Source organism: Ornithodoros turicata, chromosome 8 (genome assembly GCF_037126465.1).
Source record: "Ornithodoros turicata isolate Travis chromosome 8, ASM3712646v1, whole genome shotgun sequence".
NCBI classification, from domain to species: domain Eukaryota; kingdom Metazoa; phylum Arthropoda; class Arachnida; order Ixodida; family Argasidae; genus Ornithodoros; species Ornithodoros turicata.
In genome coordinates, this window is record NC_088208.1 from 36,124,987 (window position 1) to 36,136,422 (window position 11,436).

Consider the following 11,436-nt stretch of genomic DNA (forward strand, 5'->3'; position numbering starts at 1 on the left):
GACAGTGAACGAATTCTTGTCTGAAAACTACTTGGAACGGAGACGACATTCGACGGTTGGTCCAAAGTCAAGAAAGACCTCTGTCTCCTCTTCACCACAATGGGTCGGTCGAACTCTCGCCAGCGTACCAACAAACTAACTGTTCTGACGAAGAAGTTACACATAGCCCTACGCTCCAGTGTGCTCTGTTCGAAAGCAAAGACATACCTTGATTGCCTAGAGGCAAAACAAATGGCTCTCTTGAAGTCTAACACAATGGCAGCGCGACTTGAATTTTTCCTGTCTTGGTCTGTTGCAGGGCCAGGGTCCTTGCGCTACCTACGTTCCAAGCGATTTATCGATCCGGAGAAAACTACAGCTGCTACAGCTCCGTCAAGAATAGACCACCAAGCATTCCAACAGTTCTTTAATCGACAGTTCTGTTCTGAGGCAACTGCTGAGGTCCTTGCCCAAGTACTGCAGTCGCTGCCCAAACTCTCAAACGAGGAACGCTCCTTGTTGATACCCTCTGTGACTAAAGAAGAAATTGACAACGCAATGGAGATGCTGAGAAGCGGATCTTCGCCAGGACCATAGGGGTTACCGAATACCTTCTACAAAATGTTTTTTGACCTGCACTCCGCAATCACATCCACAACTATCTTCAGTGGCTACACTCTCCCTCCACATGGAACCTCGAATTCATGGCCAGTTACGTTGTCATGATTCCTAAAGACAGTAATCCCAGTGGCCCGTCAACATGGCGCCCAATATCTCTACTGAATAGTGATTACAAGATCGTCATGGCCGTCCTGACAGCAAGACGTCGTGGAGCGTCGTGGGGTCCCTCGTGCAACGACCTCCGAGACGTCCATAACGCACTTGTGCTGGGGCTGTTACGGTACCACCTCCCAGCGCTCCACGGGATCAGTAGGACGGGTGAGCGGGACCTCCTCAACGCCCAAGCGCGCGGCCTCCGGGTATGCCTTGGACTGCCACGCACGGCTGAAACCTACACCGTACTTGCGCAGGCGCAAGAGACGCCCGTACATATTCTACGGGACAGAGAGACGCTCCGCATCTTTGCGCGCTTGCTCACGCAGCACCCTTGCCACTACCTGCTGTCCATTGAGGATGCCCGCCCCGCATCGGCCTTTGGCGGCGCCGTCCGCCGGCTTAAGGCTACCCTACCGGATCGCTCCTCAGGCGTATCCTACGCCCCTCCTTTATGGGCCCTCGCCAAGCCCCAGGTATTGACGAGCGTCCCTGGCCTAGGACGAAAGAGGGAGACGCCGTTAGCCGTTGCGCGCCAGCTCGACCTCGAATACCTATCGGCGCAGCATCAACAGCGTCAAGCGATCTATACAGACGGATCCGTAACACTTGATGGGGCCACTGCAGCCATCTACGTCCCGCAAGGTAACATCGAGCAAGTTTTCAGGCCCTCCCATACCACCTCCTCCACCGAAGCCGAGCTCTTCGCAATCCACGCGGCCCTCAGGCACATCACAACATCGCCCCCAGGAAACTGGACGATCCTGTCGGACAGCAAGGCGGCACTGGAGATACTCGACTCACACTGCACCAAAACAACCGACGACCTACACACAATGGCAATGTCCCTAGCCAACACCGCCCTTACTTCCGGGCACAATATTTGTCTCCAGTGGATACCCAGCCACATTGGCCTTTGCGGGAACGATCGAGCAGATGCTGTGAGCAGGCGTGCACACGAACAACCCGACGCCGCGTCGCGCATACCGCTCACCCCTTCGGCTTGCCGCATCCAAATCCGCCGCATGCTGACGTTCATTAACGTAGGGACACCGCGTCTCGAATGATCGGCAGTCAGAGATGTGTTTGTTCCAGAGTTCGAGGTAACTCGTTACAAGTAACTCGTTACTGTAACTAAGTTTCTTTTTTAGGTAACTTGTAACTTAACTCGGTACTTTTGCGCCGTGGTAACTTTCAGAGGAACTCGTTCCTTTTTCAGGTAACTTTGCCAAAGTAACTTAAGTTAAGTTCCAAGTTACTTTTAACTCGCTTTTCACTCACGTCCACATATTTTCTTGTTTTCTCTCCGGTTCCTTCACGGCATTTTTTCCCATAAAACGTGATATTTCATCAATGACAGTATTTTATTCAGGAAGTAGGAACCGCTCCCATTGAAATGAAGCTGAACCATTGTGCGCCCACAGGGGGTACGGTGCAAAGCGTTCGAATAGACCTCTACCAGAGAAACGTCATCATGACATTGGCAGACAGACTGAAACCGAAACAAATCGGAAGGAGGGCTGGGTTCCACGAACGGGCACTTGTTCGCTGTCTCCCATTGAACGCAATTGAAAGAAAAGTAGGACCGGGGGTCGCGTCCCTTTAAGGGACCATGTCGTAACCCACTCAAGACCGTGGCTTTCGGGCGCGACCTTGTTCACCTCTAGCTTCGAGCGTAGTTCAATTCTACCAAATTTTGGCGCTGTTGAACACTATGACATAATTTGTTTACAAACAGGGAGAGGTCTATTGTTGGACATAAACGAAAACGGTCTAAGCGTGTTGCACTCCTCCGCGGGCAACTCAAGGTCTAACTCAACTGCTCACGCGCGCTGCACCTGCGTAATGCTATTTTGTGTCCGGAGTAACTTCGAAGTAACTCGTTCTTCTTTTTAAGCAACTCAGTAACTGCGAGTTACATTTCATGCTGAAGAACTTAGTTATTAACTTAGTTACATTTTGCACACGGTAACTTAACTTGTAACGAGTTCTTTTTGACGGGTAACTTCTCAATCTATGGTTTGTTCTATGCCCGCCACCACCACTCGGTTGTTCGTCGACTATCGTCCTTAGAGCACGAGCTGAATGTTTCCTGAGGCGGAGGCATACTGATGTCAGCTATGCTGAGGTTGTGTTGAGCCGAGCAGCTGTATAGTGTTGAGGGGATTGTCGTAAATTCCGAGAGATGGTTTAACCGCTCTTCAAACAAACCTGCTCCCCATCATTAGAGCTGTATTCTGATAGAGAAGCCTTCCTTTATCAGAATATGTGTACTGAACAAATAAAATTGAAAGACGATTGCTGTAACTGCCTGCTTTCTCTTTCAGTTGCTTTCGGGAAGTGATAAGTTTTTCCTGGTCAGCAGAACTTATACAAGGGACGGTGGCAAGAATGGATGTAACTACATAAAAGTAAAGTCTAAGATCGATCAGCACCATCGACTGCAAACAGAAATGGCACATCGTACAAAGGGCCTATTGTGAGTAAGCTGTAAATTGGTTACTTGATAGCTAATATACAATGTAACTGAAGAATATCATATTCACAGCCAAACACCATCTCCCTACGCTGTATTAGTAATAAGTACGGAAGATAACGGCCCCTTGGATAGGATGTCTGTTATTGCAACTAGTGGTAAACATAAGTAAACTTGCACCCATATTAGTCAGTTCTTGTAATAAGTAACAAAAAAGGTGTACAGTCTATTCATTAATGCGTAACATCGCGAACATGACATCACGTTGTACGAACGTGCCAACAACAACAGAACACGGTTTTAAAGCGTTCACAAAAATTGATAAGTAAGACGAGTATATTATTCTTAATAGAAATATATTATTGATATTAATAGAAAGAGGTGGAAGTAAGCTGCTCTTTTGTAATAGATTTCCTTGTTCAGACCTAGTATATAGTCTGAAATTTGAAGTGCATGTGGAATTCGATAAGATGAGCTCTCCGGCAATGATATTTGCACAGTTACATTGTCTCTTAAACGTGTCAACATTCGACAAAGCTGCCTTCTGTTCAGCTCCGAAAGGTATTGATGTTGACGAAAAGAATAATAGGGAGAGATCGAATTCGTCACACGACAAATTCCGATACAGCTTCCAACAAGCTGATCAGTTCTCGACAAAGCCCTAAACCAAAGAGGTGTTGCATGAACTGCCTTCTATTGTTGTTTTGCGCAACAGTGTACATGCACTCACGCGTATATTTTGGCCTTTGTAGCGCAACTTCCTATCTCGTACAAGCTGGTGCACTCAGATGGTAATGGCTGCAATACCTTGAAAGTGATTGAGTCACACAATCTGAATGACCGTGACTACTTATATTAGTGAATAATCTCTCTCATTAGCCTCCTCTATGACACCTGGTATGGCTTTTGCCCCAAAAACTGAGTGCCAACAGTCCGGGGAGGGGGGATATATTTATTAGACGAAAAGGAAAAAAACGGGGCAAAGGTCAGCCAAACGAGACGTCGGCTTGCTATTCCAGAAATAAATAAAGAAAGAAAGAAAATTAAGAAATAAGAAATAAATAAAAAGAATTAGGAAATAAAGGATAAACTAACGAATGATGAAAGAAGGATGAGGTAGATTAAAGCCAAAGATGACAAAAAAAGATGACTAACAAACGGTGAAAGAATAATGAGATGGAACACAGAAGATGACTTTAAAAGGAAAGCATGAGGTTAATGCGTTGAGGGTGAGAGTGGGGCACAGAAGAATGAGATTGTACGACTGAGTTCACAGGCTGTTCAGAAGATCTGAATCTCTCAAGAAAGTCAGAACTGCTTTGGTCACAGACCGCTGTGTATCTCGTACTGGGCCGAGCAGAGTGGCCAGAGAAAAGTCCGTGCACCGCAGCTCGTGTAGGCGTCGTCTCAGCGTGGCTCGAGGGGTGTCGAATCTGTGACAGTCGAGGAGAAGGTGTGCAACATCAGCTTCAACAGCGCAAGTGGGGCATTTGGACGACTGGAGAAGACCCATTTTACAGAGAAGTAGAGGTGTCCTGGCGGCATTAAGGCGTAGTCGGTTCGTGAAAGCGAGGCAACGTCTGGTAACGACGGAATCAAACCCAAAACTGGTTCCGTCCGATTTATTGATGGGCACGAGGCTTGCGCTCATCTTCGTTGTTGTCGTCACATGTAGCCCCCCCCCCCCCCCCCACTAGAAGCGGAAGGAACTCGTGCCACTTACAGGCGTTTTCGTATGCCATGATGGCAGCTTTGAGATGACGATGGAATCGTTCTACGAGGCCGTTCGCAGCGGGGTGACACGCTGTTGTGCGGCAGCGGTGAGTTCCAAGGAGATTGGTCAGCGCAGCAAACAGGCGGGACTCAAACTGTTTCCCTCTGTAAGTTATGATCTTGGAAGGGGCTCCAAACCGGGAGATCCAAGTCGAAATGAACGTGCGTGTGACTGTTTCTGCTGTGGAGTCCGGCATAGGGGCGGCTTCTGGCCACCTTGTGTTCCGATCGACGCACGTCAAGAGAAAACGATGGTTGTTCGACGGGGGCAGGGAGCACACTATGTCGATGTGGACTTCGTCGAAACGACTGCTGGGCAGTGGATATGTTGACAATGGAGGCACGGCGTGCCTGTGGACTTTGGCTCGTTGGCATGGCGCGCAGGACCTCGTCCATGCGCGAATGTCAGTGTTCATAGATGGCCACACATAATGAGCAGTGACAAGTCGCTGTGTGGCCTTGATTCCAGGGTGGGATAGTCCGTGGAGCGCCGCGAAGATTTGACGACAGAGACCTTGGGGAACGAAAGGTCGCTGCATGCCTGTAGAAATGTCGCAGAAGACGGGTCCGGAGACTCCGGGAAAACGTACTTCTTGCAGGTTTAGCGAGGAACGCCCTGATAGGGGGTATTTCAACTCCGGGTCGTTCTGCTGCTGCTGAGAGAGATCTGCAAGGCTGATTGGTCTGTGCTGAACGGAAAAGAGGCGACTGAGGGTGTCAGCCGGAACGTTGTCGGCCCCTTTTACATGCTCGAATGTCGCCTTGAACTCCGCTAGGAAAGCGAGTTGCCTAGTTTCACGAGAGGGGTAGCGGCTGCTGCCGGATTGGTATGCGTGCACCAGGGGTTTGTGGTCAGTAAAAATGACAAACTGCTTGCCCTCGAGGAAATAACGGAATGTCCTGACGGCCATGAAAGCGGCGAGGAGCTCGCGACCGAAGGTGCTGTACTGCTCTTCAGTGGATGAGAGCTTCTTGGAGAAGAAGGCTAACGGTTGCCAATGACCGCCTATGTGTTGCTGCAGGACGGCTCCGACGCCTTTACTCGAGGCGTCCACCATAATCGAGGTGTGTGCGTCGTTCACGGGATGGACCAGCGTGGTGGAGGATGTTAAGGCACGCTTGGCCCTGTTAAACGCCGCGATTTGCTCGGGAGACAAGGTCAGGGCTGTAGAATCCTTGCGGGCAGAGTGTAGAAGCTCTTCGAGCGGCCGCAATACGCCCGCGCAATGGGGAATAAAGCGTCTGTAGAAGTTCACCATCCCGAGAAAACGACGTAGCTGTGTGCATGATGTGGGAAGGGGAAACTCTTGCACCTTCTTAACTTTGCTTTCGAGGGGTGTTACTCCTTGGGCATCGACCTGGCGGCCCAGGAATTCGAGCGAAGGGACGCCGAATTCGCACTTGTTGATGTTAATGAGTAATCCATGCTCGGAGAGGCGGTGGAATAAGGCACGCAGGTGCTGCAAGTGCTCTTCATGGGAAGCGCTGGCCACCAGCAGGTCGTCGAGGTATGCAAAAACGAAAGGGAGGCCCCGTGTGACGTTGTCGATAAAGCGCTGGAAAGATTGTGCAGCGTTGCGGAGTCCGAAAGGCATTCGGAGGAATTCGAAGAGGCCGAAAGGGGTTACAATGGCGGTCTTGGGAACGTCCTCCTTTGCCATGGGGATCTGGTGGTATGCTGTTGTTAAGTCGATTTTCGAGAAAAGCTCCGCTCCGGCTAAACTCGCGGTGAAGTCTGATATGTTGGGCAATGGGTAACGGTCCGGAATCGTTGCTAGATTTAGTGCGCGGTAATCGCCACATGGTCTCCAATCACCAGTCTTCTTAGGGACCATGTGCAAAGGCGATGACCAATTGCTGGACGATGGTCTTACTATGCCGACCGCCAGCATGTGATCAAATTCTTGAGGCGCGATGGCAAGCTTCTCGGGGCTCAGCCGGCGAGCCTTAGCAAAAACTGGTTGGCCTTTGGTGCATATACGGTGGACGACAGGATGCTTGACCGGCTTCGTCCAGTCGCACTGCGATGTCAATGATGGAAAATCATTTAGTATCGCGGCGTAAGTCGCGTCACCGGGAAGCGTAGTAGCGAGACCAGTCGAAGCTACTCTTGCCGATACGCCGTTTACCGTGAGGCCAGTAAGAGTGTCGAGGAGTAGCGACGTCGACAAGAATGTTGTGATGAGCCAGAAAATCGCTTCCAAGGATGCTGTGCGCTGTGTCCGCGACAAGAAAGACCCAGTGAAGTACTCTTCGGAGTCCGAAATCAAGAGTCAAGGAACGGCGATAATAGACGGGTATACGTGACCCGTTTACTGCTCTCAGGTACAAAATGGGGGAACGTCTGCGATCTTGGGCGGAGGCTGGAAGCACGCTGACCTCTGCCCCAGTGTCGACCAAGAAGCTTTGTTTGCCAAGCCGGTTCCTGATGTAAAATAGGCGACACGGTTGCAGATGGTGGGAATCGCTCGTCGCCGCTAGTGATCCCCGAGAAGGTTTCCCTGCCAGGAGCAGGGCGATTCGCTACGCCTTGCACGACGACCGAAACGGCTGTGGTACCAGCAGAGGCTACGAGGTGGAGGTGACGGTGACGAAGAGAACTGAGACCTTGCTGGTGTCGACCGGTTACCGCGCATGGGGCGCAGATGACCCGCAGGGCGCGGAGAAGAGGAGCGGCGGGGAGCGATAGCACCGAAACGGAGGTCCTCTATAACATCCGCGAGGCGGCGCACCTGCTGACGCAGAGAAGCGAACTCGGCTTGGTCGTTGACTGCGACTGCCGTCTGACAGGTGCCACCTGAGTCATTGCCGGGGGTCTTCTGCAGTGCGGTGATGCAGGCAGCGGAATCTCTCTCACCGGCTAATTCCGTGAGCTTGTCCGCACGCTCCGCTGACGCTTGGAGGTTAGCTTCGCCCGAGGCTGCCAAGACCATCTGGACCGAAGGAGGAAGCTTGGAAAGGAAAACCTCGCGGAGCATTCTGTCATCCAACAACGGCGTAGAGCCCCCGAGGATGTGCTGCAGACGTCGGAGGAGCTGAGAGGGCTTCCGGTCACCTAAAGGCTCGTTCGACACGAGCTCGTGCGCAGCGGTTTATTTTAGGAGATATATTTTTAACAGTGTATTTTTAAGCGGATTATTCCTGAATGTTTTATTCTTAAGCGTTTATTCTAAATGGTGGATTTCGGGGACCGCCCCCCCTCCCCCCGGCGAAACACGGGTCTTCTGGTGCTGTCGCATCATTCCGTGAGTATATATATATATATATATGTTTATAAGTCCCAAACGTCGCCACACCAGCATTGGACAGCTGTTTCGGCCTTATTGGGCCTTCATCAGCAATGCGTAGGTGGGCGACGTTTGAGCGAGTGGCGTCGGAAGGTCACGTGGAACGTGATGTCCTCCCGTCAGGGTGAGAAACTCACCTCTGAGAGCCCAGTGCGAAGCCAGTAACGTATTAAGTAGGAAAAAAATAGCATAGGCTCTTTGGCTGCACGTTGAACATATGTTTATAAGTCCCAAACGTCGCCACACCAGCATTGGACAGCTGTTTCGGCCTTATTGGGCCTTCATCAGCAATGCGTAGGTGGGCGACGTTTGAGCGAGTGGCGTCGGAAGGTCACGTGGAACGTGATGTCCTCCCGTCAGGGTGAGAAACTCACCTCTGAGAGCCCAGTGCGAAGCCAGTAACGTATTAAGTGGGAAAAAAAAAATAGCATAGGCTCTTTGGCTGCACGTTGAACATATGTTTATAAGTCCCAAACGTCGCCACACCAGCATTGGACAGCTGTTTCGGCCTTATTGGGCCTTCATCAGCAATGCGTAGGTGGGCGACGTTTGAGCGAGTGGCGTCGGAAGGTCACGTGGAACGTGATGTCCTCCCGTCAGGGTGAGAAACTCACCTCTGAGAGCCCAGTGCGAAGCCAGTAACGTATTAAGTGGGAAAAAAAATAGCATAGGCTCTTTGGCTGCACGTTGAACATATGTTTATAAGTCCCAAACGTCGCCACACCAGCATTGGACAGCTGTTTCGGCCTTATTGGGCCTTCATCAGCAATGCGTAGGTGGGCGACGTTTGAGCGAGTGGCGTCGGAAGGTCACGTGGAACGTGATGTCCTCCCGTCAGGGTGAGAAACTCACCTCTGAGAGCCCAGTGCGAAGCCAGTAACGTATTAAGTGGGGAAAAAAATAGCATAGGCTCTTTGGCTGCACGTTGAACATATGTTTATAAGTCCCAAACGTCGCCACACCAGCATTGGACAGCTGTTTCGGCCTTATTGGGCCTTCATCAGCAATGCGTAGGTGGGCGACGTTTGAGCGAGTGGCGTCGGAAGGTCACGTGGAACGTGATGTCCTCCCGTCAGGGTGAGAAACTCACCTCTGAGAGCCCAGTGCGAAGCCAGTAACGTATTAAGTGGGAAAAAAAAATAGCATAGGCTCTTTGGCTGCACGTTGAACATATGTTTATAAGTCCCAAACGTCGCCACACCAGCATTGGACAGCTGTTTCGGCCTTATTGGGCCTTCATCAGCAATGCGTAGGTGGGCGACGTTTGAGCGAGTGGCGTCGGAAGGTCACGTGGAACGTGATGTCCTCCCGTCAGGGTGAGAAACTCACCTCTGAGAGCCCAGTGCGAAGCCAGTAACGTATTAAGTGGGAAAAAAAATAGCATAGGCTCTTTGGCTGCACGTTGAACATATGTTTATAAGTCCCAAACGTCGCCACACCAGCATTGGACAGCTGTTTCGGCCTTATTGGGCCTTCATCAGCAATGCGTAGGTGGGCGACGTTTGAGCGAGTGGCGTCGGAAGGTCACGTGGAACGTGATGTCCTCCCGTCAGGGTGAGAAACTCACCTCTGAGAGCCCAGTGCGAAGCCAGTAACGTATTAAGTGGGAAAAAAAAATAGCATAGGCTCTTTGGCTGCACGTTGAACATATGTTTATAAGTCCCAAACGTCGCCACACCAGCATTGGACAGCTGTTTCGGCCTTATTGGGCCTTCATCAGCAATGCGTAGGTGGGCGACGTTTGAGCGAGTGGCGTCGGAAGGTCACGTGGAACGTGATGTCCTCCCGTCAGGGTGAGAAACTCACCTCTGAGAGCCCAGTGCGAAGCCAGTAACGTATTAAGTGGGAAAAAAAATAGCATAGGCTCTTTGGCTGCACGTTGAACATATGTTTATAAGTCCCAAACGTCGCCACACCAGCATTGGACAGCTGTTTCGGCCTTATTGGGCCTTCATCAGCAATGCGTAGGTGGGCGACGTTTGAGCGAGTGGCGTCGGAAGGTCACGTGGAACGTGATGTCCTCCCGTCAGGGTGAGAAACTCACCTCTGAGAGCCCAGTGCGAAGCCAGTAACGTATTAAGTGGGGAAAAAAAATAGCATAGGCTCTTTGGCTGCACGTTGAACATATGTTTATAAGTCCCAAACGTCGCCACACCAGCATTGGACAGCTGTTTCGGCCTTATTGGGCCTTCATCAGCAATGCGTAGGTGGGCGACGTTTGAGCGAGTGGCGTCGGAAGGTCACGTGGAACGTGATGTCCTCCCGTCAGGGTGAGAAACTCACCTCTGAGAGCCCAGTGCGAAGCCAGTAACGTATTAAGTGGGAAAAAAAAATAGCATAGGCTCTTTGGCTGCACGTTGAACATATGTTTATAAGTCCCAAACGTCGCCACACCAGCATTGGACAGCTGTTTCGGCCTTATTGGGCCTTCATCAGCAATGCGTAGGTGGGCGACGTTTGAGCGAGTGGCGTCGGAAGGTCACGTGGAACGTGATGTCCTCCCGTCAGGGTGAGAAACTCACCTCTGAGAGCCCAGTGCGAAGCCAGTAACGTATTAAGTGGGAAAAAAAAATAGCATAGGCTCTTTGGCTGCACGTTGAACATATGTTTATAAGTCCCAAACGTCGCCACACCAGCATTGGACAGCTGTTTCGGCCTTATTGGGCCTTCATCAGCAATGCGTAGGTGGGCGACGTTTGAGCGAGTGGCGTCGGAAGGTCACGTGGAACGTGATGTCCTCCCGTCAGGGTGAGAAACTCACCTCTGAGAGCCCAGTGCGAAGCCAGTAACGTATTAAGTGGGAAAAAAAATAGCATAGGCTCTTTGGCTGCACGTTGAACATATGTTTATAAGTCCCAAACGTCGCCACACCAGCATTGGACAGCTGTTTCGGCCTTATTGGGCCTTCATCAGCAATGCGTAGGTGGGCGACGTTTGAGCGAGTGGCGTCGCTCAAACGTCGCCCACCTACGCATTGCTGATGAAGGCCCAATAAGGCCGAAACAGCTGTCCAATGCTGGTGTGGCGACGTTTGGGACTTATAAACATATGTTCAACGTGCAGCCAAAGAGCCTATGCTATTTTTTTTTCCCACTTAATACGTTACTGGCTTCGCACTGGGCTCTCAGAGGTGAGTTTCTCACCCTG

At 51.0% G+C, this 11,436-nt stretch overlaps 1 protein-coding gene across 1 annotated transcript; it reads left to right on the forward strand.

Moving 5' to 3' along the window:
- Window positions 1-683: 683 nt before the first annotated feature.
- Window positions 684-1,820, forward strand: LOC135367591 (uncharacterized). The gene has a single exon (XM_064600880.1). The coding sequence runs from the start codon at window positions 684-686 to the stop codon at window positions 1,818-1,820; it is 1,137 nt and encodes a 378-aa protein (XP_064456950.1).
- The last annotated feature ends 9,616 nt before the right edge of the window (window positions 1,821-11,436 follow it).

What these genes read in the sequence shown, in the direction of transcription:
- LOC135367591 (XM_064600880.1), top strand. Translation starts at nt 684, where the DNA reads ATGGCCAGTTACGTTGTCATGATTCCTAAAGACAGTAATCCCAGTGGC.